The sequence below is a fragment of the Triturus cristatus genome, chromosome 2_1 (assembly GCF_964204655.1).
Source record: "Triturus cristatus chromosome 2_1, aTriCri1.1, whole genome shotgun sequence".
Taxonomy (NCBI): domain Eukaryota; kingdom Metazoa; phylum Chordata; class Amphibia; order Caudata; family Salamandridae; genus Triturus; species Triturus cristatus.
In genome coordinates, this window is record NC_140581.1 from 853547588 (window position 1) to 853570567 (window position 22980).

Consider the following 22980-nt stretch of genomic DNA (forward strand, 5'->3'; position numbering starts at 1 on the left):
CAGAGACCTCAGAGTCCAGGTTTAGCGTGGCTGAAGACTTTGACCACCTTACAAATGACCTATGTGAGTAGAGTTAACTTTGGAAAACTTTACCTTCATTGGTTAGGGAATTCCCAGGACTCATTCCCACAGGCTAGCTTGTGTCAGGCATAAATGTGGTACCTCCAGGTACCCACTTCAGAACATTCCTGAACCTATAAAAGATCAGGACAGGGCTGAACCTGCTGTCTGAGATCTGAGAACAGCCTAGAAGACTGGACCTGCTCTTCTTGTTTCCAGGACAAAGTGGACTACAAGGGTCCTAAAGCTGAACTCCTGTTCAAACTACAGCGATACAACAAGCTCCAAGATTACTCACTTGCACCTGCCCAGTTGAGTAGTGGCAACTGAACTCTGCTGACCACCCTGTGAGTCTCTAAGTGCTTCCCTTGAGGCCCTATGGGGCTTTAAAAATGTACTTGTGAGGAAGATTGGGTCTTAAAAGCCTAAAGTCAAAAGGTAAAATCTTTGACCAGGGCAAGCCTGGTTAGTGTTGCTGACCCACATTCCAATGTGATCAGCATCAACCATGACCACTGACTATCATTGGCACTTTGGGAGTCTTGGCACTATTTCTATTTGAACATTTTTAAAATTCATGTCACCGGTTCCCCTTATTGGATTTTTGCCATTTTGATTATTAAATGTTACTCTATTTTTCTAATTTGTTTTGGGATATTTATCGATTTGCATTTCGCCTCGATTACTGTTATGGGACTGAATGAATACTTTACACATTACATCCAAGTTATGCCTGTCTGCTCTGTGCCATAGCTACCAGGGGTTTCAGAGCTCAGGTTTATTTAGTGGTGTTAGTGGGTCACTCTGGCAAGGATTGGGATTATTATTTGAGATGGGCACTTACTCTCCTCACCTAATAACTCACGGTCTTACAATATCTCTCTGCAATAAAGGTCAGAGCTGGCAAGTTGTATATCTTTTAAAATTAGACAATGAATAGCATGCAAATAAAATGCAAAGATCTCTACTACCTTGGCTGTGCTGGTCCATTGGACTTTGAGGAGGACCCATCCCAGGGTGAGGCGGTCTCATGCTGGTACTCTTCATGGAAGCACAGTGCATTTCTTCAGCCATTGCTTTCTCATGCATTCCATCAATTGACTGCAAAGTATAAGGAATGCACTAATTTCAGTAAAGATCCCTTCACTATTATAAGACAGAAATGTACAAATAAACTGAACATTAGTGTGTTCATCTTTGCTTCACTGAGAAAGGATATGCAAAATGTACATGGCTACACCCCTCTTGTCAATGACAATAAGCACTACTGAACCTACTTTTTGCAATCTGCTTCTTTCAAAAAGAGAACAACATTAACAGAGAAATTGACCCTAGATTGTAGAGCTACTGATGTAATGTCGTTAGAAACAACATGACCAGACAACCTACCTTGACGGTCATGACCTGGAACATTAACGGGCTGAGGGATAAGATACAACATGGATTAGTGTCACAACATATCAAGAGGCTGCATCTGGATGTCGCAATGTTACAAAAAACACATCTCAATGGTACACAGTGTGGTTTTATCGGCCGTGGGGCCTACAAGGTCCTGGCACACTCTGGGCTCACATCTGGGGCAAGAGGGGTGGTGATCCTGATCAAGAAGAGCATTCCCTTTCAAACCTCACGCCTTTGGCAGGACCCCTTGGGCAGATAGGTGGGAGTTCAGGGGCTATGGGGAAGGACGGAGGTCACATTGATATGTTGTACGCATCCCCCAGGCTACAAGCGCCCACCATGACCAAAGTGATGGATATTCTGATTGAGGCACCCGCTGCTTTGCATGCAGTTGGAGGCGACTTTAATGATGTCATGGACCCAGTTCTGGACCAATCCTGGGGGAGTGGGGGGAGATAGATCTATAACAAATACACCACTACGGCGCTTCTCCACAACGATGAGATTGACATACATCTGAAGGGATAAACACCCCCTAGTTAGACAGTTTTCGTATTCCGGGGCACACGATAAACACTCCAGGTTGGACTGCATATTTATTCCCAAGGGTCAACTATGGGACGCAGGATATGCAGACTATACTGCCAGAGGCCTTTCAGACCACTCCCAGTCTTGGTCCAGATGGGGTTGAGGGAGCGGGATAGCGCTCGCAACTGGAGACTAAGCCCATTGGAACTAAATAATGCCAAAATTGCGAGAGGGCTTAGAGCGGACACCGAAATCTATTTCCTGGAAAACCAGAACTCTGTCCCCTCCGGAGTGACGGTCTGGGAGGCCTACAAGATTGTGTTGCGGGACAGAGCCCAAAACAGACTAGCGTGGAAAAAGAGGGAGAAGGAAAAGGGCTTGGTAGAACTGGAACAAAAAATAAATTAGTTGTCTCGTAGACTCATAACCCTAAGACTGGAATATAAGGAACTGGCTAGAGATAATGCCAAAAAACTGCATCTGGCGACACTACACCGCCTCTATGAGGTGGGAAATAAGGCCGGGAAGCTCCTAGCCTGGCTTAGCAGGCGGGAAGTCCACGACAGATGGGTAAGAGAGTTGATGGACCCCCAGGGAATTAGGCAGTCCACCGCTGAAGGTGCTTAGTACTATAGGGACTTACATCGGGTTCGCCCACTCAAATCGCAGGTCGAAATACTGGAATACCTGGCAACAATTCCCACCCCAATACTAGGACAAACAGAGGCTCAGGAATTGGAAGAGGATCGGTCACTGACAGAATTCCAGGAGGCTGTGGCCAAGATTCGCCCTGGGAAGACCCCTGGCACCAATGGACTACCTGCGTAATTTTACACGCGATACACAGATATCTTCGGTCCCCACCTCCTCAGACTTTTCACAGATGCCCGGGAGAAGGGTGTTCTTCCACTGGACCTGTGGATGGTTGCTACTGTGGTCATATACAACGAGGGCAAACCACGTGATCAATGTGGGTCTTATAGACCCATCTCATTGCTGAACTCAGAAGTTAAAATCCTGGCCACCATCTTAGCAACGAGTTTCCTAGGTGCAATTACTGGCTTGACCCACGAAGACCAGTTTTGATTTATGCCATTCAGATCTACTCGTCTGAACCTTAGGTGAACACACAATTGGCTTATGAAAGTACAATACCGGACAACTCCGCAGGTGTTCTTATCACTGGACGCTGAAAAAGCATTCAACGCTGTTAATTGGTTATTTCTTGATGCCACCTTGGCTAAATTAGAGGTGGGGCCGAAATCCCGTGGACCTGGATGACACTCCTATACAATCAACCGATGGCCTCGATGCACATTAACGGCCGGTGCTCGGGGGCCTTACCCATTGAGAGGGGGACGCTCAGGGTTGCCCCCTATCACCCCTCCTTTTTGTGCTCACTCTCGAATCGCTGGCATTTCCTCTCAGGGTACACCCCACTATTCGGGGCTTCCACATTACGCATACAGACATAGAACAGGAAAAAAAAATTCTCTATGCCGATGATATTTTGATGTATATCACATACCCTGAAACGACCATACCGGCTCTATTTGATTTGATCATGGTGTACAGATGACATTCGGGCTACAAAATCAATCGGAATAAATCCACACTTTATTGCCTGACTGACGCACAAATAAATTGTTCCCTACCTGGTGAACTGCGGATAGTACCAAGGGGCTTTAAGTATCTGGGTATTTTCGTTACTCCACACTCAGAGGTGTGTAGGAGGGAAAACTTAGATGTAGTCCTAAACAAATTTAGACAAGACGTGGAGAGATGGAGGGATCTTCGCCTTACCCTGCTTGGTCGAGCAGCCATCCTTAAAATGATTACCCTGCCTCAACTCCTATATGTCCTCCAAAACTCGTACAACTCCTTGCCTATAGCCATATTTACAGAAATCGTCAGCAAACTTAGAACACTACTGTGGCAAGGGGGACACTCAAGAATAGCACTTAGGACACTGCAACGCAATCCCTACAATGGCGGAATAGCACTCCCTGACATAGAGGCCTACTCCTGGGCGTCCCACTTGATACCCATAAATGACTGGAAACACAAACACAGAGACCACCCCAGATACCGCTTCAAGAGGGAGGAAATGCTGCCCCATACACACCTACACTACATCTATTGGGGGGAAGGAGGCGGGGGGAGGACAGCTCACGTGTGTTGCCTGCGACTCAGGTGACCCTGTCGGCATGGACAAGGACTAACAGGACATAGGGTTGGAAGGGACGGAGCACACCGCTTTGGGAGGGGACCTGGTTCAAAGAATTACATAAGCTCACAGGGTTTGGGACTTGGGATCTCTACGATAGGAGACATCATTGAAAAAGGGGAGCTTAAAACGTAGGCAAAGCTCAAACAGGAATATGAGATGAACAACTCCCAATTTCTTAAATATGCACAACTGCGTCATGCCTGGCGAGCGGAAAATATCCCCAGTGGGCAACTTCCAGAATATTCACCCTTCGAGGGTAGGCTGTTACAAGAAGAACTAACTCATAAGGCGATCTCCTTCACATACAAAACCATCAATAATAATATCCCAGACGGGCTAACAGGGCTTAGAGCAAGATGGGAGAAAGGCGTCGGGTCCATGGAGAATATCGAATGGGAGGCGTGAGGAACTTCGATTTTCGATCGAATCGACCCGCCATTTTGTGACCCGCCGCCATTTTGTGTTGCCATCACTCAGGCAGCACGGCAAACGAAGTCTGTTCTGCTTTTCCCGTAGCTTGGTGTCGAAATACGTCCTCGGCCTTATTTGCGAAGCTGGTGTTTGGACTAGCAGAGTACACTAATCCTTGTCTGGCTTTCCTAATCCCTGTTTCAACTATCTGTAGGCTCACACTATTCTTTCCTGATCATATCTTATCAACTGGCCTTCACTGTCTCCTGCTAGCATTCTCTCATGTCATGACTGTCCTCCAAACCACACAAGCGTATCTCACCACCTGCAAGTTAGTTATAATCTGTTAATGAATTAGTTCGGGGGTGGGATGACAAACACAGTTGGAGGAGAAGTCTCTTCGAGTCATCTGATATTTCTGTTTTCGAACCTTTCTTATTGGTTCCACTTTGTTTTTCCACTTACCCTATTGGCTCTTTTCTTCTATGCTTGGGGAGTGTGTCTCGTTAATAATTATGTATTTTATAGTATTTAATCTGATGCGCCACAGAGTGAAGTGGCAGTCTCCTGAGAACCTACTTTGTGTACTTCTGGGATAACTGTACTAGCTGCAGCTAAATAAATCCAATCTTCTAACGCCGACAGTGTCCCGTGTCTCTGTGTAGCGAAGCAGGTGAACTCCGGAGACAGAGGGCATACCCTGCGCCGCCAGGTCCAAAAGGTTCTGGTTCTTCAACTGGCGCCCATTGTGGGGTGGCTTCAGTGGTACCGGTTCTGCTCGAAGGTCGTGAGGAACCCCGCAAGAAAATTCCAGAGGGTTCGCGAGCCACACTAAGCGACTGTATGTCGAAAGTTGTCCGAAGGTCTTTTGCAGCGCGGTTACTCCTTCCTGACGGCTACTGACGACCGCTGCCCTGACTGCCGCCCTGCTTTGGCCCATTCCTTTGATGATGTATGGTAAGGCGAGACAATAGACGGGCCTCTGTTGGTGGAAGAAGACGTCCTTAGTTAAGTATTTTCGTGGGTCGCGCCCACAATTTGGTTCTTTGTTTTATGTCCTTAGGTTTCTTAAATTTAGCGTTTGCAAAGGCTAAAACCGAGGGTAAGTGCATTTGTACTGCGTAAACGGAGTCTTACTCCCTTGAAGTTTGTGAACAGTCCAGAGACATTACGAAATGCCTGGTCTGACTAAGTTTGGAAGAATTTGTTGTCTTGGTTGTAATAGGGACTCCCGACTTGAGGACTCTTGTCCGATTCCTTCGGTTGGAACTCCCACATATGAGCTCTATTCGAAACATGGTATCAGCCCCATTGCCTTTAACGAGACATGGACTCGATACACGAAGAAAGATGGTGTTGTCAAATGGCCAGAAAACGGTAGTTTTGATCCTGATGTACTAGATAATTTAGAAGCAGTTTTGTTCAAAGGAAATGCCCGGCCGGCAATGTTTGACTCTTTCCGCCTTTGGCGTAAGGAAGCCAAACAGAAAGAAATTAAACAAGCAAAACGAGATAGGAAAGCACAGGGTATGACAATTATACAGGCTGCCCAACAGTTCAAAAATGATGAAATTGATAATGCGACTGAAATTTCAGAAAGACAACATCGTATGGCAATAGATAAATGCTATCCGGTGTTGCCTGTTTCTCCTTCTGATAATAAGAAAAATATAGAAGAAGATCCCCTAATGTCTCATTTATTAAGGTTGCCTCCACCCTATGCGCAAAATGCCAATGTACCTCAGCTGTTACAGCCTGCTCAGCTGCCAGTGGTACCTCCGCCGGTTCCGGCTCTTCAGCATTTGCCTCCTCCAGTATTACCGCCCTTGCCGGTTTTACCATTAGTCTCAACTTCTTTGCCTTCATCTCCTGATCTTAGCTCTCCTTTGCTTTCTGCTCCTCCTGCAATTTCCAGTTCTTCTCCTGTCAGTTCTCCTACTACTCTGTCTCCAGTTCTAATGTCTAATTCACCGTCTGTGCGTAAGCGTCTCACAGATTCTGTCACTAGTATTCTATCTCCTTTCTTTGGAGCTTTTCATGTGTCTCTGGCTTTTGCTCGAAGACAATCTCGTAGTCAGTTCCCAGATTTTGAGGAACGAGAGAAGCTAGACTCTCTTGCACGAAGATGGATCAAGAAGGGTCCACAATATAGTGTGCTTGATATTATGCCTACCTTTTTGCAATGGAATGCGCCTACGCAGAGATATGTTTTTAATGTAATGTGCGACATTCTCATTAAAGAATGGGAAGATGTGAGTTTGAGTCCGATCTCACAAGATCTGTTAGATGTTCAAGCTGAATTTGAGAAAGGACTTATTGTAGGTTCCAAAGTCGAGGAAGCTGTAAGGACACTTATCTCTCATAGATCCTTATTGTTTTCTCAGATTTTTCTTGATTCCGATCCGTCGGTTAAACTGACGTTGAAAAATTACCCTATGAGAGAGGTTCCTCCAGTATGGAAGGAAGAGGTTGCAGGAGTAGGTGCTAATCCAGCTATTCCTGCTCATTTTCAGCGTATATGGGTACATGTGCCATGGAAGAGATCTGAAGTTTTGGCTCTTAAGCAGACTCTACCAGATCCTCGTAAGAACCCTGCAGGTTATTACAAAGAATTATCGCAGACAATCGATGCTTGTATTATGAATTTAGCAGACATCGATATGTTGATGGGTAATGTTGTCCCACAGACAATATGGGCTAAGATTCGTAGGGAGGATCACGCACAGGAACTAGGTGCTACTTGGGATGTCATAGCTGATACAGATAGAGATCAAGTGGGTGGCGCAAAGCCTGACGCTTTGATCTCGGAACTTCCTGGTAGAATCATTACGTTAATGAAAACTATGATGCCTGCACTGAGAGTTAATTGGGATAAGTTAGCAGCATGTAAGCAAAAGAAAGATGAAAGTGTCTCTGACTTCTTTACTCGTTTCGAGGAGACATTTATCGATCACAGTGGTCAGGACATGGCTACCGAGGGTGGACAGCGATTATTCGTGGATAAATTTGTATTCAATTTGCTTCCCGAGCTGTCACACAAATTAAAAGATTCAGAGAGTTCTTGGGCTGTTACTTCTTCTGCTCAGATATTGGCTACTGCACAATATTATGAGAATAGGGATAAAGAAGAAAAAGAAAAACAAGAGAAAAAGACGAAAGATTTAAAGACGAAGGTTCTCTTGCAGCAAGCCTATCCTCCACGTTATGTTCAGCCTCAGACTCAACAGCCACCGCAGCTTCAGATGTTGTATCAGAAACCTGAGCCATACATTCCGCGACCTTTGTTAGGTCCTCATCAATGTGCCTATTGTAGAGAGGAAGGTCATTTTAAGAGTAGTTGTCCGGTTTTATTGCAGCGCAATGGAGCGTTATCTGCTCCAAGGTCGTGCTGGCCTCCAGTCAGCAAACAGAGGTAGAGGTCGAGGTATGTTGACTAAAGAACAGCGTGCCCTTCCGTCTCCCAATTCCATGAACTACTTTGATCAGCAGAATGTGAGATCTACTCAGTATTATAATTAGGGCTCCCGGTTTTCCGTTTTTACGGATTTTTACATATAAATACAGACGGAAAACAAGTTTTCCTTTATCTGTATTTATATATAAAAAACGGGAAAATACTAGTACATGTTGCTGTGCTGCCGTCTGGTGTCTCCCCCTCCTTAAAGGGTTAAGAGGTGTCAGCCCGGGCTGAGAAAGCTTCCCGGACACACACAGAGCTGCCAGCCGCACCCGAGTACTTCACAGGTCTTTGAAAGACCATTTATTTGTTAATGAGGCTTTTTTGTTATTTCACACCTTTTAGAGCCCCTGCCATTCACATTGTGACCTCGCGTCTGGCCACTGTTTTCTGTAACAGATGGCGGTTGCGTTAACTTGCGTTCGTGTTTACTTTTGTTTCCATGTGCCTGCTCGCGCTGACTTGTTTAATACAGGCATTGGAACGTCATATTTAGGAATGTGAGATTCGGAATGTCTTTGGGAGGAGAACAGAAGACCAGGATGCGAGCGATCGACTTGCGAACCCGGCGTATTTAGTACAGCTCTGCATTCATTGTCCCTCTGCATTTATATGCTACATTGATGCAGACTTAAACGCGCATGAATGCGGGAGCACGAAGCATGTAGACATTTCAACAGAAAGACTTTAACGCGTGTGAACGCAGGAGCACGAAGCAAGTAGACATTTCAACAGAAAGAAAACCAGAAGAACTCTATCCCTGGGCAGCTGCTTGGGTCCACCGCTGGACTGCTGATCAATACTCACGGCAAAGCACGGCACACATTAATACATCACAACATCCTTGGGGGGGGTGTCTCGCTGCTGTTGCATTAGGAGCCCCTGCAGCAGCATGGAAGCAGTTTAAATGGACTCTTTGTTAATTTTATATAGTGTTGACCAATAACAACTGAGCGCATGTGTGCATTGACAATTTAAATAAATGTGGAAAAATACTAGCTGTAGCGTCTTTTGCTTGTGGCAAAAATAGATGTGGATAAATACAGAAAAAATGCCCGAAAAATAAATATGGATAAATACAGACGGAAATGGCAAAAAAATAAATACCATAAAACCGGGAGCCCTAATTATAATGAAGACCATTATATTGAAGGCGAGAATGAGAGTCTTCATGCCAACTAGGACAGCCATGGACAAAGTAGAGGAGTTGTGCCAATCCCAGTAGATCAAAATGGTCCTTATGTTAACGTCACTACAATGGGTGTATGAGAGCCATTTCTTTTTGATACTGGAGCAATGAGAAGTTCCATCATTCATTCTAAACTCCCTGGGGCACCTTTGTCTGGCTTAACGAATGTTTCTGTAGGATTCTCTGGCGCCCCTGTTCGCAATCCGGTTTTCTGCCCTTTGCCTATTTCAGTTGGACCCTTACGATTTGGAAGCTCCACTTTTGTTGACGAATGGTTGCGGTTAAAATCTATTGGGTCTAGATCTATTGAAAAGAATGCACGCTACAATATATTGTTCTCCTTCTGGTGTACATCTCACTCTAGGTCAAAAGTTGATCTCCCCAATGTATCTGTCCAAAGATCAGTTTCCTCCTGAGTTGCTTTCTCTTCCAACAGCACTTTGGGCCACGGGTCCGAATGATGTGGGTTGTCTTGAGATACCGCCTTATGTTGTTACTCTCAAGCCCAATGTTGAATTACCACGTGTCCCACAATATAGAGTTTCTGCTGAAGGTGAAAAAGCGCTTTTGGAAATCATGCATGACCTAATTCGGAAGGATGTGGTTGAAGAAACGAGAGGTAACTCATGCAATAGTCCTATCCTTCCTGTTCTTAAACGTACTGATCCTTGTCAGCCTCCTGTGTACCGGTTTGTGATTGATCTGCGAGAAGTAAACAAAATTGTGATTCCACAATTCCCTGTCGTTCCAGATATCACTGCCTTGTTGACTATGATACCTTCCACAGCGACCTGGTTTTCTGTTATCGATCTAAAGAATGCTTTCTTCAGTATTCCCACTGCAGAAGAGAGTAGGGACATTTTTGGTTTTTCTCTTGGAGGCCGAAGCTTCCGATTTAAGCGCGCACCCCAAGGCTATTGTGAACGTCCCTCCATTTATAGCCAAGCTTTGAAATGTCATCTTGATACTTTTCATTTGCCGTCTGGTGCTACTCTCATCCAGTATATGGATGACTTGTTAGTAGCCGCTGATTCAGAAGAGATTTGTAAAGATGTCACTGTTGCACTGTTACGCCATTTGTTTAAGCTGAATCACAAGGTATCACCTTCCAAACTACAGTATGTTTGTCGAGAGGTTACCTACTTGGGTCATCTCCTATCAAAGGAGGGACGGCGACTAACACCAGAACGAATTCAAGCGATTGCACGAATGGCCGTACCATCCACACAAAGGGAAGTACGTGCCTTTCTGGGAATCACTTCTTATTGTAGACAGGGGATTCCTAACTTCACATGGCACCAAAATACAGCATGGTCAGTTGGTGACTGATCTCCTTGAGTCACTTGCTTTACTCATCCAAATAGCGATAGTGAAGTGTAGTGCACACAAGAAGATTACGGATGATGTTGGACGAGGAAATGCATTTGCTGATGAAACAGCAAAGAAAAAAGCGCGAGATTCAACGAGTCGAATATATGTGGGAGGTCCTGCAAATTGGGTCAGAGAGAGAGGAATGTGTGAGAATACAGTGGAAAGTGTGAAAACGATTCAGAAAGAGGCTTCAGAAAGAGTGTTGAGCAAGTGGAAAGAAAGTACGGGAATGTTGGATGAGATGGGTTGTTGGATAGAATTATCCGAACATCAACGTTGGCTGTTACCGGATGCTTATGTACTTCCAGTGGTTACTATGGCTCATGGTCCAGCTCACCTTAGTGCAAAAGGCATTTGTAAACTTTTAGCCCCAGTGTGGCAAAACGAGAACATCCTAAAATGTGCAGACAATGTAGTAAAGCATTGTATTATTTGTCTAATGTATAACCCAGGAAAGGGAACCCCAACTCCAGCCGGTCACTTTGCTCATCCGACATACCCATTTGAAGTGTTGCAAATCGATTACATTCATATGGATCGATGCAACAACCTCAAATATGTTCTGGTGGTAGTATGTGCCTTTTCAAGGTGGATAGAAGCATACCTTTTGAAAGATAATACAGCTTTATCCACAGCTAAAATCCTACTAAAAGAGTTCTTTCCCATGTTTGGTTTGCCGCGCATTGTCTGGAGTGACAATGGGAGCGAATTTGTTGGCCAAGTCATGCAGAAAGTTTGTGCAGGTCTTGGAATCAAACAAAAGTTCCACGTGGCAAATCATCCACAATCAGCGGGTTTAGTAGAGTGTTACAATGGATCTTTGAAGTTGAAATTAGCGAAGATTCAAGCAAGTACGGGACTTAATTGGCCTGATGCTTTGCCGTTAGCTCTGCTATCCACCAGAACTGCAGTACACTCTCGTTTGGGACTTAGCCCTTATGAAGTGGTATTTGGCCGTCCGGCCAACGTATGGGGAATACCTCGCCCTAAAAAATTCTCCGACTTGCCCTATCCAATGTTGATTGATTATCTGCATGACCTTACAACTAAATTGCGTGTTCTTCATCAACAGGTTCAGAGTGCTCTGCCAGAGGCCTCCGCAGACCCAGGTCATTCCATCCGACCAGGTGAATGGGTCTGTGTGAAGAATTTTCAGAGGTCCAGTAATCTGCAGCCCAGGTGGCGGGAGCCTTGGATGGTCCTTTTGACAACAAGAACAGCAGTTAAAGTTGAAGGAAAGAAAAATTGGATTCACGGTGTGCATTGCAAGAAAGTACCTTTGCCTTTGCCTTTTGATCAGTGGGTTCGTAGAGGGATTGGTGACTGTGAAGGCAAAACAGTTCCACGATTTGTACCCTTTAGCGATGCACACCTGAATGGGACATTGTCTGAGAAAGTGGACGACGACATTTTACAACAAGCATTTGCAATGCAATAGGTCTCGCATTTATACGAGTTTGAGCTATTGGCATTGTAAATGACAATGCCTTTTATTATTGTTTTAAAAACCCACACATAAATAAAAGGCATTGCCATTTACAGTGTCAATAGCTCAAACTCTTAACAACTGCGAGACCTATTGCATTGCAAATGCTTGTTTCTTTTGTCTGGTTCTCGTTTCTTCCTCAACATCCACAGCTAGCCCGTTCCTCGGTCCTGGTTGCACAGTAATTGTATATTTAAAAGTGCCTTGTATTGTCGGCCCTAGCCACTTAAATACAGTTAGTTATTTTTTTACTTCATTTTGCAAACTCCTAGTTTACGGTGTACGTTTTGTTCCTATTATACACAGCATCCTGTTAAATCAGTTGCACAGGGAATATCTTAGTACCTCTGAAAATATGCTCTTGTCAACTCTGCCTCTTCTGCACACACAAGTGGTGTTCTAGTGCTGTCTCTGGTTGTGTGGGTTAGATGAATGTATATCCTCACGCTTTGAGAGGAGTATTCCAACAAACTACAACATCTAAATGATGTAAGGGTTGCAAAGTTTAGATACAAACTAACTTAGTTATTTGCAGCTTTCTTTAGCCACTTTACTAGGAAGATGTAAGAGCACTTTACAGATAACTAGGAAGATAAAAATGCTAAACAGTAAGAAACAGTGCCATGGAACAGAAAACAGTTAGAACAGACTAGACATAGTTGTATGTATTATATAATATGTTGTATTGTAAGATATAGCGCTCACAACCCGCTGAAGAGCTTGTCTTCATGGGTAGCATGTTACACCACGTAAGCCAATGATCTTCAAACTTTTCAATGCCATGCCACTCCTGTGGGGGGAAAAAAATCATCAAAGTCCCCCTCAAAAATGTTCACAATTATTCTAATAAACTGGCAATGTTTAAATATGACTAGACTTATTTAAACATTGCAGTTAAGTTCTGATGCAGTTTTAAAATTCCAATCAAATACATGATTGCCAAACATACTATTCTTGTCAAGCAGGCCTTACTAACGTGTAAAAGTATCCACAGTGCGATTATTAGAAATGGGGGTGGAGGGTTTGAAGAATATTTGGAGTCTCTTCCTTTTTGACACCTTCTCCCAGCCTGGAAATAAATGTCAAAAGATGTTAGCAATGTCCCATTACAGGGCAACTTACTGTCGCTCATCTTTTTCAGCTGAAAAAAAAGCACTGTTCTCAGCATAATGCTTCTTTTGGCAAGAGCCTGACCCGGATTCACTGGAGGCCCAGTTTAAAGATCACTGGCGTAGGGTGTGGTTGGAAGGATGTGGTCTTTGTTTTAATCCTATGTGTGAAGTTTTTCCATGTGGTGCGTGGTGACTACCGAGGTGCAGATATTAGGTTAATGGGACGCAATGCTTAGGAGTGTGATGGATGAAGTGTGAGATGGGCGCGCAATTTATGGTTTTCGGTAAGGTGGCAGCTCTGCATTGCCCTTAATGGGATTTCTTATGTTCATAGTCCACTTACCTAATTACTGTCTATTCTGAAATATTTTGTTTAAAGTTAATGTTCCTGAGCAGGCGTTGACATATACATGTTTAATTTTCAGTATCTTTAACTGTGATTTGTGCTACACTAATTCTCCTTTGCTCCACTCTTCTATAGCAGTTACTTGTGTTTGAACCAAGTACTTGCTGCAAAAGTAGCCGCTTGGTGGCTTTTAAAAGTAATTTCTTACCTAACACCCGTTAACTGTAACCAGAGGCGCAACTAGAGCCAAATTTCGGGGGGGGGGGGGGGGGGGGGGGGGGGCTAAGCAAACATTTCGGGGGGGGGGGCTGAATCTTTAAACAGTAGGCAGAGTGGCGCTGATTTCGGGGGTGGGGGGGCTGAATCTAGGCAGAGTGGAGCTGCAGGGGCTCTTAGAAGGGGGGAAACAACAGCGAGGCCTCATTTACATACAAATGGTCTTTTAAAGACCTGTGAAGTGCTCGGGCGCGGCTTTGTGTCTGCCCGGGAAGCGGTCTCATCCCGGGCTGCCACACACGACGGGGGGGGGATGAAGCCCTTTGAGTTCAATGGGTGTTGCGCGCCTGACTGTAACCCCGCTTTGGCTGTACGACTATGATGTAAAATACACCCCACCTGCTGTTCAGAATAGAGGTTCATTTATGCAGTGGTGCCCTCAACCCTTGTGCACCGAGAGGTGCAGCATGTCGGGGGTAGGATGCGATCGCGGAGTTGTGTACGTGTTTATCCAAGTACCAGAATATCTATGTGCAGCTGATGAGGAGAGTGGTGCACTGGCAGACCTGTGGGAGTGTTTATACGAGTACTAGAATATCTGCGTGTACAGCCGGTCAGGAGAGGGGTGCACTGGCAGAGCTGCGGAGGTGTTTATCCGAATAATAGAATATCTGTAAGTACAGCCGGTCAGGAGAGAGGTGCTCTGGCAGAGCTGCAGAGGTGTTTGTCCGAGTACTAGAATATCTGTGTGTACAGCCGGTCAGGAGAGAGGTGCACTGGCAGAGCTGCGGAGGTGTTTATCCGGGTACTGGAATATCTGTGGGTACAGCCGGTCAGGAGAGAGGTGAACTGGCAGAGCTGCGGAGGTGTTTATCTGAATAATAGAATATCTGTAGGTACAGCCGGTCAGGAGAGAGGTGCACTGGCAGAGCTGTGGAGGTGTTTGTCCGAGTACTAGAATATCTGTGTGTACAGCCGGTCAGAGGGGTGCACTGGCAGAGCTGTGGGGGTGTTTATCCGAGTACTAGAATATCAGCAGGTACAGCCGACCAGGAGAGAGGTGCACTGGCAGAGCTGTGGGGGTGTTTGTCCGAGTACTAGAATATCTGTGTATGCAGCCGATCCGGAGGGAGGTGCACTGGCAGAGCTGAGGAGGTGTTTATCCGAGTACTGGAATATCTGTAGGTACAGCCGGTCAGGAGAGAGGTGCTCTGGCAGAGCTGTGGAGGTGTTTGTCCGAGTACTAGAATATCTGTGTGTACAGACGATCCGGAGAGAGGTGCTCTGGCAGAGCTGTGGAGGTGATTATCCGAGCACTAGAATATCTGTGCAGGCAGCCGATCAGGAGAGGGGTGCACTGGCAGAGCTGTGGGGGTGTTTGTCCGAGTACTCGAATATCTGTGTGTACAGCCGGTCAGGAGAGAGGTGCACTGGCAGAGCTGTGGAAGTGTTTGTCAGAGTACTAGAATATCTGTGTGTACAGCCGATCAGGAGAGAGGTGCTCTGGCAGAGCTGCGGAGGTGTTTATCCGGGTACTGGATTATCTGTGTGTACAGCCGGTCAGGAGAGAGGTGCACTGGCAGAGCTGTGGAGGTGTTTATCCGAGTACTAGAATATCAGTAGGTACAGCCGGTCAGGAGAGAGGTGCACTGGCAGAGCTGTGGGGGTGTTTATCCGAGTACTAGAATATCAGTAGGTACTGCCGACCAGGAGAGGGGTGCACTGGCAGAGCTGCGGAGGTGTTTATCCGAGCACTAGAATTTCAGTAGGTACAGTCGGTCAGGAGAGAGTTGCACTGGCAGAGCTGTGGGGGTGTTTATCCGAGTACTAGAATATCAGTAGGTACAGCCGACCAGGAGAGAGGTGCACTGGCAGAGCTGTGGGGGTGTTTGTCCGAGTACTAGAATATCTGTGTGTACAGCCGATCAGGAGAGAGGTGCTCTGGCAGAGCTGAGGAGGTGTTTATCCGAGCACTAGAATTTCAGTAGGTACAGTCGGTCAGGAGAGAGGTGCACTGGCAGAGCTGTGGGGGTGTTTATCCGAGTACTAGAATATCAGTAGGTACAGCCGACCAGGAGAGAGGTGCACTGGCAGAGCTGTGGGGGTGTTTGTCCGAGTACTAGAATATCTGTGTGTACAGCCGACCAGGAGAGAGGTGCACTGGCAGAGCTGTGGGGGTGTTTGTCCGAGTACTAGAATATCTGTGTGTACAGCCGATCAGGAGAGAGGTGCTCTGGCAGAGCTGAGGAGGTGTTTATCTGAGTACTAGAATATCTGTGTGTACAGACGATCCGGAGAGAGGTGCTCTGGCAGAGCTGTGGAGGTGATTATCCGAGCACTAGAATATCTGTGCAGGCAGCCGATCAGGAGAGGGGTGCACTGGCAGAGCTGTGGGGGTGTTTGTCCGAGTACTCGAATATCTGTGTGTACAGCCGGTCAGGAGAGAGGTGCACTGGCAGAGCTGTGGAAGTGTTTGTCAGAGTACTAGAATATCTGTGTGTACAGCCGATCAGGAGAGAGGTGCTCTGGCAGAGCTGCGGAGGTGTTTATCCGGGTACTGGAATATCTGTGTGTACAGCCGGTCAGGAGAGAGGTGCACTGGCAGAGCTGTGGAGGTGTTTATCCGAGTACTAGAATATCAGTAGGTACAGCCGGTCAGGAGAGAGGTGCACTGGCAGAGCTGTGGGGGTGTTTATCCGAGTACTAGAATATCAGTAGGTACTGCCGACCAGGAGAGGGGTGCACTGGCAGAGCTGCGGAGGTGTTTATCCGAGCACTAGAATTTCAGTAGGTACAGTCGGTCAGGAGAGAGTTGCACTGGCAGAGCTGTGGGGGTGTTTATCCGAGTACTAGAATATCAGTAGGTACAGCCGACCAGGAGAGAGGTGCACTGGCAGAGCTGTGGGGGTGTTTGTCAGAGTACTAGAATATCTGTGTGTACAGCCGATCAGGAGAGAGGTGCTCTGGCAGAGCTGAGGAGGTGTTTATCCGAGCACTAAAATTTCAGTAGGTACAGTCGGTCAGGAGAGAGGTGCACTGGCAGAGCTGTGGGGGTGTTTATCCGAGTACTAGAATATCAGTAGGTACAGCCGACCAGGAGAGAGGTGCACTGGCAGAGCTGTGGGGGTGTTTGTCCGAGTACTAGAATATCTGTGTGTACAGCCGATCAGGAGAGAGGTGCTCTGGCAGAGCTGAGGAGGTATTTATCCGAGCACTAGAATTTCAGTAGGTACAGCCGGTCAGGAGAGAGGTGCACTGGCAGAGCTGTGGGGGTGTTTATCCGGGTACTGGAATATCTGTGGGTACAGCCGGTCAGGAGAGAGGTGCACTGGCAGAGCTGTGGGGGTGTTGTCCGAGTACTAGAATATCTGTGTGTACAGCCGATCAGGAGAGAGGTGCACTGGCAGAGCTGCGGAGGTGTTTATCCGAGCACTAGAATTTCAGTAGGTACAGCCGGTCAGGAGAGAGGTGCACTGGCAGAGCTGTGGGGGTTTTTATCCGGGTACTGGAATATCTGTGGGTACAGCCGGTCAGGAGAGAGGTGCACTGGCAGAGCTGCGGAGGTGTTTATCCGAGCACTAGAATTTCAGTAGGTACAGCCGGTCAGGAGAGAGGTGCACTGGCAGAGCTGTGGGGGTGTTTATCCGAGTACTAGAATGGCAGAGTTGTAACTCAGTTTCAGTGCTTGAATACGAGGTAGTGCAAAAGACCTGGAGAAAAGTAGATTGGCACAGCTTTGGGTTTCAGTTTTGGAATACTGGGAGGTGCACGTGGCTGAAGTGCACGTGCTGTGTGCCTCTCAAGAATGGAACATCCGGGAGAGCTGTAGATCGGTATTAAGAGACATTGGCAGAATTAAAGCCGAGTCTCTGCAGGTGATTAGTATGGGTTTAGAAGTGCAACACTGAAGTGTATTGCGTTCTGTACGTGCTACTGTACTGCAGAAGCAGGCTGCACTTTAAATGGAGAGGTGTGGGTGCATTGGTACAGAGATGTGTGTTGCTGATGGAATAGCAGTGTACTCTAGCTCAAAGCCGAGGTGCGTTGGCAGACGTGTTTAATAACTTGCTTTTCGTAGAAAGCTTAGAAAAGGCTCTTTGGAGGTTTCTATGCACTGCCAGTAATGGGCGCTATCATGCTCAGGTCATCACTAATGAAACGATGAAAGGCAGAGTTGGCCGAGCTGGGATTTGAACTCCTCGCCGACTTCAGCAGAGCATCTTTGCGGTTACAGTGCGTTGTAGTCCAGTTTGGTACCAGGAGGAGCTGTTACACGCCGGTATTGAGGTGCATTGGCATGGCTCCGAGGAGACTCGAATAATGGGCGTTGCAGGTAAGAACGTGGGTGCGGAGGAGGGGTGCTTGGAGGTCCAATAGTGGCCGAATGCTTCAGGTGAGGGCTGAGATGCCTGCGCAGAGCAGCACGTGGGCTCGGGTTCAGTTTCTGCCCTTCTTTTCTTGTCTGTAGTTGGGATAGCAGAGCTGTTGGGAGGGGGTTATTTAAGGTGAACGTGACATTGGTGGATGTTTCAAAGTTTCCGAAATGTTAGGAAGTTCCATTGACGTCAGATGGAGGGGTGAAGAGTGTGTTAGATAGAGGATGTTTGTGGAGAACAAGACGTGCTATAAGAGAGAGTCAATGCTCTGCAGTCCTCTCTCCATTAGAGATGCTGAGGCGCGTTGCAAGGTATGGAGGGGGCTTGGAGGGTTCCCTCTGTGGGTCAGGCATCCGATTCTGAATGTATTTCTGGCTTGAATGCAGAGCTACTGGAGTTCCCTCAGAGCTGGAGTCATGTTATCAAATGTCTTTAAAGAACAGAAGACTGCGTTCATAGGAGAGAGAACCCTTTCAGTGCACCTCCTATGTGTGCATTCAAGCAGTGAGCAGGGAAGGAACACTAGTCGAGTGTGCAGACCGGCACAAGAATAAGAGTAGCATCTACCCTTGTGCTGCCCTCATGTACTCCTGTGCTTCAGGTTCATCTCTCTCTGCATAAGAAACCCTCCGCCATGGATATGCAGGGACATGTGCAAGGCTCGTTTGCCACTACACAAATACATATTGGGAAGAAACGTGAATACACCAGAAGGGAAGAAATTTAGAGAGGACAGAGGGAAGATAGAAGTAGAAAATAAACATAATTGGGGTAATGCAGTGAAGTGCGTATGAGCGTGGTAGACTGAGGTAAAAAGAGGTGGGGGGGCTGCAATGGGAGAGATGACGACGATGAGGTAGGAAAGAAAGAATTCTAGGGAGGAAACCATGAATTGAATAAGGATCGAGCAAACAGGGAAGGCTGGCATGAGATAGGGATCAAAGAAAAAAACAAGGGGGTGGCAAATGGTGTGCACTTTGATGTCCTCAGTGGCCGAGCAGCTCACTGAGGACATCAAAGCAAGTGATCAGGCAGTGCTTTTCAGGCTGCCAAATGGTGCGCGCCCCCGGGGCACATGCACTGTATTTGGAGGCCTGAAAAGCCACTGTTTGCACTTCCAAAACTCGCTTACTATAAGTCTCGCCAGAGCAGCGCTCAAGCGCTGTCTCAGACGAGACCTAAAAAGCAATTCCATCGCATCGTCGCTTGAATACGACTGAACCAAGAACATTGTTTCAAGATCAGAGTGTTCTGGGGAAGGAACGTTACAACCTCAGGTCCAGACAAAAGAACAACTGAGACTTTCTTCTCCCTTGTGTAGTGTTCTGTTTAGGTTGCAGGGTCACGGTAGGAGTCTAGGTCACGACCTGAGTAGTGACAATAGGTCTGCAGGATCCTCAGTGTCATAGGACGGTAGAGCATCGTGACTTCGGTGATTGAGGAAGATTGCCGTGAGCATCCACTAGTAAAAATGGAAACTACACCAAATAATAAAGAAAGAAGAAATTAAATGAAGAAAACATCTTGTAAAATAATGTACAGTCGTTTTAGTATAACTCTATGTGTTTTTATATCATTATGTATTGCTTTGGCGATTATTGGTTGGATAGTTTATGTTTTGCAGCCGAGAAATACCTCCCCTTCTTACTCTTTGCCTTCTTCTACTATCTCTCCACATCTCTTTCATACTTTTCCTTTACATGAACTTGTCAGAAGAACCGAGTATTACAACAATTCCTTTGTCCAACTATTACACCAGCATCAATTGGTGGTCAACACAACTGATTGTTGGGTATGTGGTCTTATGCCACATACCACCGAGAAAGGAATCCCATATCTAGTTCTTCCTTTTTCCTAGGAGGGTTCTGCTTGGTCATTCTTCGTTATTTTCTCCAATGCTTATCAAAGCAAATTCAGACGGTCCGTTACTTCACAAATTAATTATCCAGATTTTAGTCATAGTTCCTTGATTAAGGGTATGGTAGTTATGGCTAAAATCATGGAGAACAGCAAAATTTCCATTGACGAAAGGAAAGCATACACCAATTGGAACGTCACCCAATACATGTCGAGTCTTAATAATAAAGTGGGAAAGGGAAAATCCTCGCCAATCTGGACTATACCGCATCAAGGTAACTTCTGTTTACAGATAAACGATCGTTCTTCTGACACTGCACAAAAGAGTAACTGTTCCTACACGTACATTTATTCCTCTCAAAACTCGCCTCCTCTAGTACCGTCTCAAGGCACCTATTTCATTTGCTATGATAGAGCTTATACTTGGTTACCAACGGATTTCTCTGGTACTTGCTACATAGCCTTCCTTCTTCCTCCTACTTACACTGCTTCTGCCAATTATCACCGAACCCGTTTCAGCCGAGGAATTATTGACTCAAAAGACACCGCGGGACAAGAGGGAGGAGATTTCCTTAAAGGTTTCCTTCCCTTCTGGGGTCCAATGGCCAACAGCAGAAATATAAGGCAACTGGTCCGTGTCGTAGAGACTACAATAGACATCACTGTAGGAGCCTCAAGTAATATCACGGCGGAACTACAGGCGGATCGTCTTATGGCCTTACAAAATCGAGTTGCCTTAGACTTTATTCTTGCCGATCGTGGTGGAGTATGTAAATTGATCGGGTCAAGCTGCTGTATTTTCATTCCTAATGACGCTCCCACAGTATACCAAGCTATCTCCAAGTTACACATAATCTCCGAGTCTATTCATCAGGACGAAGGAGATTGGTCTTTAACGGAATGGTTTTGGGGACTACTGTCCAAATGGGGTTGGAAAGCATTGACATTCCTTGGAATAATCTTGACCATTGTATTTTCTTGTTGTCTTTGTATGCACTGTGGTCCCGCTATCTGTGATCTTTGTGCTACTCTGTGCATCCCAAAACCCAAACCACCTGTAACGGAAAACATAAGAATGATGTTACAGCAACAGCTCGATGATCTCATGGCTATTGATGTGGACTCAGATTAACGTGAGTCTATCTTGCCTGAGTTCTGACAAAAGGAGGGTCTGAGGAACTTCGATTTTCGATCACGATCGAATCGACCCGCCATTTTGTGACCCGCCGCCATTTTGTGTTGCCATCACTCAGGCAGCACGGCAAACGAAGTCTATTCTGCTTTTCCCGTAGCTTGGTGTCGAAATACGTCCTCGGCCTCATTTGCGAAGCTGGTGTTTGGACTAGCCGAGTACACTAATCCTTGCCTGGCTTTCCTAATCCCTGTTTCAACTATTTGTAGGCTCACACTATTCTTTCCTGGTCATATCTTATCAACTGGCCTTCACTGTCTCCTGCTAGCATTCTCTCGTGTCATGACTGTCCTCCAAACCACACGAGCGTATCTCACCACCTGCAAGTTAGTTATAATCTGTTAATGAATTAGTTCGGGGGTGGGATGACAAACACAGTTGGAGGAGAGGTCTCTTCGAGTCATCTGATATTTCTGTTTTCGAACCTTTCTTATTGGTTCCACTTTGTTTTTCCACTTACCCTATTGGCTCTTTTGTTCTATGCTTGGGGAGTGTGTCTCGTTAATAATTATGTATTGTATAGTAAGTATTGTAAGGGATTAGTCTTCTAGTGGTCGGTAAAAATTTCTCCTTTTGACCCTCCTTTGATATATTCTTATATCTTGTTGTATAGTGTTTAGAGCAGCCACGGCTGTGAGTCACTTTTGTATGCTCTTTAGTTGCTGATTCCAGCGTGTCTCTAATACATTAGAGCGTTTTTAGCCTTTCACAATTCTTAGATCTCCTAATCATGGCTGAATACTCCGGTTTGTCATTCGATGATAGTGTTCTACAATCAATCTTGACAGACAACCCTAGTATTCTAGACACATTACCAGAGGCTCCGTCTAATTCCCAAGAGGATTGGCAATCCTTGCTCAATCTCAAGAGAACACATACACGGACATCAATTCACCGTGCCATTATGGCTGAATACCTTCGGGGCAACTGTGCACCCACTGGTGTAATAGTAACGAATGCCCCTAGATTATTTCTTACTGATAAGATCTTCATGAAGGATTGGTCTCTAATCGCGTGGCGGTGCACACACGATTGGTTGATACTCATTATAAGCACTGCCAAAAGAATTGCTGACGCAATCCTTATTGAGATTCAGGTGTTAGAAGGCCAAATTAAAACCACCATCACAAATACTGTGTACAAAAAGAATCTAGAAGAAACAAACAAATCCAACAAAGAATATAAAGACTCTATTCTTTTAAACAAGATAGAAAAATTCAAGAAGGATTTGGCACGTTTCTCGCTTGAGAAAGTTTACCCTTACACCAAAGAAGGATGTGTGGCACCAGAATTCAACAAGAGGGGTAGAAAAACTGGTTCCAATTACTCCTCTTCAGGGTCAGACACATTGTCAAGTGACTCAGAATCGTCGAACTATGAAGCACAGTACAATCAAGGCATGAGTACTCACTCAAGGCCTAATCGAAGAAGAGGGAGACATGGCCCTTATCAACAACCAGGCCCTTGGTGGCCCCCCGACACCTTGGGGTTATCCACAATATCACCCCCCTATGACACCCTTTCCTCCTCCTACACAATTTTTTGGGAACCAGGCTTTTTTAGAACAAGGCCATGGAAGAAACAGAACCAGAAACAGAAGCAGGAGAAGAGGACAACAGCTTGTCCATTGGGAAGACGATCTGCCTCCCCCGAACACACGGAGCAGGAAGGGCTTACAACAGCCCAGCACCAGCTCGAACACGACAGTCTAGTTGTGAATTTGAGCTCACGCATTCTCACTGAAGATG

The 22980-nt window shown here is 46.0% G+C and overlaps 1 protein-coding gene across 3 annotated transcripts in view; it reads right to left on the reverse strand.

Moving 5' to 3' along the window:
• SMARCA2 (SWI/SNF related BAF chromatin remodeling complex subunit ATPase 2) overlaps positions 1-22980 on the reverse strand; it is a 1761756-nt gene that overhangs the window by 1627134 nt on the left and 111642 nt on the right. For all 3 annotated transcript variants that reach the window (XM_085632958.1, XM_085632957.1, XM_085632956.1), the window contains exon 3: positions 1032-1161. In XM_085632958.1, coding sequence (XP_085489084.1) covers positions 1032-1161 — 130 coding nt within the window. The remainder of the gene's footprint in view (positions 1-1031; positions 1162-22980) is intronic.